Source organism: Pistacia vera, unplaced genomic scaffold (assembly GCF_008641045.1).
Source record: "Pistacia vera cultivar Batoury unplaced genomic scaffold, PisVer_v2 Contig433, whole genome shotgun sequence".
NCBI classification, from domain to species: Eukaryota; Viridiplantae; Streptophyta; class Magnoliopsida; order Sapindales; family Anacardiaceae; genus Pistacia; species Pistacia vera.
In genome coordinates, this window is record NW_022196261.1 from 86,536 (window position 1) to 93,777 (window position 7,242).

The following is a 7,242-nucleotide window of genomic DNA, read 5'->3' on the forward strand; positions in this document are numbered from 1 at the left end:
GAGTTCGATGGAGTCAATGAAGTAAATATTAATTAATTGTACAATTCCCTTCTCCATTGTTGGATTTTATGCGTTTACATCCCCAATGCAAACATAAATATCTCGATAGAATACGACATCGTTTTGTTCTCTTGCCAGAAGTCAAGAAGTCAGAGCCCTCTACTTCTCACGTTTCAACCAATGAAATTCCCCCACGTTGACAGTCGTCGATTTTACGTGACTTCATGTTTACTTCTCATGCTTCAAACTGCCAAACCAAAGCTTGTCCACATAACAAACGGCTGTTCGCGGTTTGGAAATGATGATATAAACCAACAAGTTTTTCCAAGTGAAAATAATACAACAACCTTCACTATAGTGACTTGCTATCTGATATTATTCTCCTTCACTTCTCTGTTTATGTTTTAATGATAATTAATGGTAAAGGGTACGTGATGACATTAATGCTCCTTTAAAACTTTCATGAATTATTCCTCAAACAGATAGAAGAAGAAAAGGAGAGAAAAATGTTCAGGCTACATAAAACCCGACCAACTAAATCTGGGGAGAGAATAGATTTCAAGTTCTCTCACTTTAAAGCTCTCCAGGTATTTATATTAATTGCATTGCATGTTGTTTTATTGAGTGTTTATTTTCAAGCAAAAGAATGGTGAACGGGGCTACTTGTTTGTGTATTTTTGTACGTAACGCAGGTGCCAAAGGGATGGGACAGGCTGTTTGTATCTGTGATATCTGTGGAAACTGGGAAAACCATTGCTAAGTCGAGCAAAGCGCTTGTGCAAAATGGGATTTGTCAGTGGACGGAGACGGTGTCAGAATCTATATGGGTTTCGGAAGAGGAGTCTTCTAAGGAATTGGAAGACTGTCTCTTCAAGTTTGTTGTTTCCATGGTAATGTGATTGTTCTTATTGGTTTGTATTGGATTCTGTTTCATTGACTCTCTATAGGCCTCAAGTTTGGAGGGAGTTCTGATTGCTTATACATCAACTATTTATCTAAATGTAATGATTTTTTTTAATAAATGGTATTGGATGTGAATGTTTGATCTTAGGGGTCAGCTAGATCTGGCATTCTTGGTGAGACTAAAGTGAATATGACAGGCTATACGAGTTCAAGTGCTGTTGTTCCAGTTTCTTTACCTTTGGATAAGTGCAATCACGGGACAGTTCTACAAGTAAGTTGTGCAGTTAATATTATGCTGTTAATTCTTTGTTATTGGTGTCTTCTTGCTTCATTAATTGCCTAACATAAGTTTAATTTGGGTATACTGTCTCTTTATGTGAATGCAGAGGTATAAAATTCTATTTTAAACTGTATAATCAACTTTTATTGGTGACCAAAAACGTTAGTTGCTTAATTATATAGTCTTAAGGCTGGTTTATGATTGGTATAATTGTATCATACTCTCTCATGCATTGTTGTGTGATAAACGAACATGATTAAATTAAATGTAAGTTTGTCTAAAGTATAACGTAGAATTTAGATTTCACTTAGAATTTAAATTTTATTATAGTTCAATATAAGTTAAGATTTTAGTCTGGTAGGAGCTTTTATGTTTTCACCTTTCAGTGTGCTGGCCTTTGTTCGGATCACTAGTCATTGCTTCAACAATTTTTTCTAGATGATAAATGTATAATCTGAAACCATTTTAAAAGACAACAAGAATCCTATCTGGTTGCATCTCACATATATGTTTGTGATTGACTGAATGTAGTGAAAAAAATGACAATTAATGGTTGGAACATTGGCTTAATTATATAAGTTGAAAGAATTGAAACTATCTTGCTTGTCCATCTGAATTGCAGGTCAAAATTCATTGCCTAACACCAAGAATAAAACTCAGGTTTGATCCTCTTTCTGGACTTTCTTTTACTATAATTCTACAGGCATTGCTATTCAGCTTGACATGAATGAGTTGGTGCACTTTTTTCAGGAAAGATGAATCGAAAGAGCAAAATTCTCAAGAGGAAGATCTTAATGCAGAATCCCGCGACATGGACACCAAGCCAGATGGATCTGATAGTATACTTCCAAAGAGCAATGGATCCTCCTCCAGTAAAGAGTTGGGTTCTACCTTGCATAAAGAAGAACCGGAGAGTAGGGTGCGTAATATTTTTCTGTGAAAATGGATTACGATTGAAATTTTGGTGTTCTGTTTTTTGACGATCATTTTGCATGAATTCACCTAAAGAAACAATATAAAGTATTTACTGCTTAAATCAGACATTAAGCAAACTTTTAAATGATTATCTCACATTTTGGATTTTCTATATGGAAATAAAGTATTCTTTTCATTTTCTTCAGGGAACAAGTTTTGCTGCTTCTGACTCACATCAAAGCTATGAGTCAGGTGAGGTTTCCTTGGAGGGTGAAAATTTCTCTTCAAGAAAGAACTCCAATGGTGATGATGGACTCAACCTAAGCGGGGGACCAGACTCAAGCAGTTCGCAGAACAATGTACCTGAAGGCAATTATCATGTTGAAACGCCTTCTGAATCAAATCAGTCATCATGTAATTCGGAGGATACAGGTTCAGGAAATTATTCCAAGCACAATCAGGAAGATCTTGCTTTATCAGCAAGTGGAATCAGTGCTTCGACTAAAAGCCTTCTGAAAGCTGCAGAGGACACAATACAAGAGCTTCGTGCAGAGTCTAAAATGTGGGAGAGAAATGCACAGAAGTTGATGATTGATTTGGATATACTCAGGAAAGAATTCTCTGATCAATCCAAAAACCATGCAAGTTTGCAAACGGAGCTTAAAGCAGCGTGCACAGAACGTGATGGGTTCAGAAATGAAGTTGAGCAGCTGAAATTGTTGTTAGAGAAAATGGAGAAGGCAGCAGGTTCGGAGAATTCAACATTTCAAGATGGAGGTGTAACCCATTTTCAAAAAGAATTTGAAGATGAAATTAAGTTTCAGAAAGAATCAGGTGCTAATCTGGCTCTGCAGTTGAAGAGGAGTCAAGAATCAAATATTGAACTTGTCGCTGTTCTCCAGGAGCTAGAAGAGACTATAGAAAAGCAGAAACTAGAAATAGAGAATCTTTCATTGCTGCAATCAAAGTTCAGCCATATGGAAGAGTCTATCGACGTAAACATTGAAGAAAACAAAAACACAATGCTCCAACTGCAGCAACTCCAGGAATCAGAAAGAAATTTGAAAGCTGAGGTACAACTACTAGAGCAGGCCTTAGAGCAAAAAGACCTTGGCATAGAGAAGCAAAAGAGTTTGCGCAACCAAAATCTTCTGCATGTTGAGACAGAATACAAAGCTAAGTTGTTAGCCAAAGATACTGAAATTTCTGGTTTAAAAGCCAAGTTATCTGAGTTTCATGAGAAATTTTTTACAAAAACGGTGTCCCTAAACGGCGGTGAAGCTGATCTGAGTGAAGAAATTGAAGACCTAAAAGCAAAACTGCAGGAGCTGGAGAAAGATTGCAATGAGTTGACAGATGAAAACCTTGAGCTTCTCTTCAAGCTGAAGGAAATAAAGAGCTGTTCCAGTGAGCATAATGTGAGTCATCATGAATCCAAAGAGCATAATCTTGAACAGAAGCTAAAGAAGAAAGTGCTCAGGGAGATTAAAAGCCAATATGATGCCTCAGTGCAACAACTTGAGAGTTTGAAAAATGAACTGGAAGTCAAGGTAGCAGGGCTGGATGAGGAATTGAGTCAAAGAAGATCTGAAATAGAGCGACTTCAAGATAGCTTGTTGTCCAAAGAAGAGGAGACTAAAAATCTTTTGTGCTATCAAAATGAATTGGAAGCTAAGGTTTCTAGTCTTCAAAATGAAAAAGTCCAGCTAGAGGAAAACATAACAATCATCTTGAGAGAAAGTGAAATTGCTACCAAGTGCATGAATGATTTGCGAAAAGATATAAGGTTGCTTAGCAGCAGTGTGGATTCCCATGTTTCAGCCAATAGAATACTTGAAAAGAAATCTTCAGAGCTAGAAAGTGAAGAGCACAAACTGGAGGCCCAATTATCAGAAATGGAAAATGGAAATGCAGAGTTATCAGCATGCATTTCCAGCTTGGTGGCGCAAGTAAAGTCACTGACTACTGAGAGGGAATCAATACAACTAGAGCTAGAGAATTCTAATGCTCTTGCTATGAATCTCCAAGATGAGCTCAAAAGATTGAGAAATGACATGGAGACTCAAGAAACAGATATGAAGAAAGAGCTGGAGGAGATGCATAATCAGTGGTCAGAAGCACAAGAAGAGTGTGAGTACCTGGGAAGAGAAAATTTGAAGTTACAATCCACTGCTAATAGTCTCATCAAAGAGTGCAGTTCTGTTCAGAAGTCAAATGGAGAATTAAAGAAGCAAAAGTTTGAATTGCAAAAGCATTGTACCCACTTGGAGGAAAAGCTGAGAGAGTCAAATGAAAACTTTGCTAATTGTTCCAGAAAACTTGAAGGTTTAGAAGAAAATCTTTCTTCCATGCTGGAAGATATTGCCTTGAAAGAGAAAAGCATAACTTTGCAGTTCGATGCACTTTTCGATGAAAATGGAAAACTAAGGGAGAAACTTGCTCTGGCAGAAAGCTTGTTAACTCAAATGCATTTAGAGAAGACGGTTGAAATTGACAATCTTCAACAGGAGATAGCAAACCTCAGAAAGCAACTCTCAGCAACACTTGATGAGAAAAAGAGGATAGCTTCTGAAGCTGAGCATGAAGTGTCTGGTCTACATGCTGATAACGCTAAACTGGAGTGTGCTCTTCCTGATCTTCAATGTGAATTGAAACGGGTGGAGAATGAGCTCAACAATATTCAAATAGAATCACAAGCAAAAGTTCAAGGCCTGATGGGGGAGCTTGCTGCTTCCAAACAAAACCAAGACTTGCTGATGGTTAACCATGAAAAGTTGTTGAAGCAGTTGGAGATATTCAAATCAAATGAAGAAAAATTTAAGATCAGCTTGAATGATCTTGAACTACAGCTTACAGTGTCTGAATATGAGCGGCAACAACTCAGGGAACAGTCTACCAATGTGAAAGTTCAGTTGTTGAGCATAGAACATCTTGAACTGGAATTTTTGTCTCTAAGGAATGAGCTCAATGCAACAATATCAGAGAAAGAGGAATTGAGAACTTCATTGCATCATAAGTGTGAGGAATGTGAGGATATGAAAGCACAAAAAGATTCATGTTTGGAGAAGATTTCTACCTTGCAGAGGGATGTGTCTAAACTAGGGGACTGCAAACGTCAGTCTGCCGCCTTGGAAGAAAAGCTTTTGCAGATGGAGGATGACCTAATGGAAAAGGAGGAAATACGTGTACAGGATAACGAGCTCAAAAATGAGCTCTCCATGATCAAGAAGGCTAACAGGCAACTTCAGTGGAAGATACAACTACTTGAGGAAGAGAAAGATAAGTTTCTTATGAGATCTCAAGCCCTCAACGAAGAATTGAAGTTGATGAAAGAAGAAAAACAGAATCAGAGGGAGTCCAGCAGCACAAACTCTAACAGAAGTCAACATCAAAAAGAGGTAACATGTAAGCTTTGTTTGTGCACATACATGTAATGGTAACATTAAACTGCAAAATGTATCCTTTTCCCATTCCTGGGGATTTTTTTTCTAGATAATTGATGCTTCTGTCACTGACTCTCTTTTGGTACAGGGTGATAATGGATACAAAGTTTACCATAAGAGTTCTCCTGCTGCTTCAGGCTCAAAGATTCAGTTGCTTGAAGCTGAACTAGCCAAAACTAAGGAAGCAAATAGCACGTACAAAGCACAGATCAAGAGGTGAGTTCCCATAGCATAGTATGGCTTCATAAACAAAAATTGTTTGCATAGCTTATTCTGAAGGCCACATTGATATTGGCATTATTAATTGATACAAATTTTTAACAGTTTGAAGGAAAAAAGAAGGTTTTTCTTTCTCATTAATGTTAGTCAGTTTCGCAGGAGTCACATATATTTTTTCAAGATTGAGCTTGAATCTAATTAGATTACCTTTTGTTCTTTTCATGAACTAAAAACTGTAAGTATCTACTACAACTGATTTCAGTAGAAATCACCAACATTTACTACATGGAAATTTACTTGCGAGAACAGACTTTTGAGTGTAATCAATTTGAAAGAGGATGAATGCATCAATTGAAGCCTATCTGGCTGGCTTACTGTTTTTATATTCTGGATACCACAATGAGACATTATATAAGGTGAAACAACTAAACAAATAAAACTTAATGGTCGGAGCCATCAGGGAGGTAGCATGTGACCCTATTAATGCAGATTTTATTACTTGTATATTTCATTTTTAATGTATTCTTCAATTGCTGTTGCTTAGCAGGTTGTCATCTGAGGGCAAAAGCCACCGTGTAAACGGTAGAAAATCTGTAGCCGAAGGTGAAGTTGTGACAAAAGAAAGATTCGAACGAACAAAATCATCTCTAGAGTCAGAGCTAAGAGACATTCGCGAGCGATATCTCCAAATGAGCCTCAAATATGCTGAGGTAGAAGCTCAGCGCGAGGAACTTGTCATGAAGCTTAAGATAGCCAAAAATGGGAAGAGATGGTTTTCTTAAGTTGAATGACATTAATTTTCAATTGAGCTTCTCGTTTTATTGCAGATAGCATTTTTCAAGAATCAGTTAATATGTCAAAGGTTCAACTTCCATGACATTCAAGAGAGTAAGTTCTTGGGAGGAGAAAAAAAGAGAAAGTACCCCCATTTGTAAAATATGAAATAATTGATGGAAAAGTTGCAGAATTTCATATTAAAGTAACATCAAATTGTAATTGAACCTGGAGAGTTGAAAATACAATGAACAAGTGTTCCATAAATAAAATATCAAAGAAGTTTTCTGATGCATACGCAGTTGCTTTATCAAATTTCAAATTGGTTATTTTTGTATCAAGTAATATTCTCTCAGAGTTTCCAGATACCCGCATATGCCATCAATTTCAGAGTTTCCTTTTTCTTATTAAAACCTCAAAATACTTGAGGCAGAGTACACATCCTCGGACTCTCCGATCTCCATTCTAAATTTGTCGCAACTTTTATTTTAGAATTCTAGAGTCTGTAAACTTGTACACATTGAATAAATTCACGACTGTACTACCATCCACAAAACCATTTCTTAATTTGGTTGTTATATGAGTCAGCAAAGAGCCAGCCATTTCAACAAAGGCATTACGTAATCAGAAAGAGCATCAATCTTTTCTGTTTGAAAGAACAAAAGAATGATACTGCTGGTGTCATCAAGAATATGAAATCTCACTCAG

At 36.9% G+C, this 7,242-nt stretch overlaps 1 protein-coding gene across 1 annotated transcript; it reads left to right on the forward strand.

Annotated features, from left to right (window-relative positions):
* The first annotated feature begins 474 nt into the window (after positions 1–474).
* On the forward strand, positions 475–6,818 carry LOC116143892 (A-kinase anchor protein 9-like). Its single transcript, XM_031429340.1, has 8 exons — positions 475–587; positions 693–890; positions 1,052–1,174; positions 1,806–1,843; positions 1,934–2,102; positions 2,305–5,496; positions 5,630–5,757; positions 6,308–6,818. Exons 1-8 carry the CDS (start codon positions 507–509, stop codon positions 6,540–6,542), a joined length of 4,164 nt encoding a protein of 1,387 aa, XP_031285200.1. The 5' UTR covers positions 475–506; the 3' UTR covers positions 6,543–6,818.
* Positions 6,819–7,242: the final 424 nt, after the last annotated feature.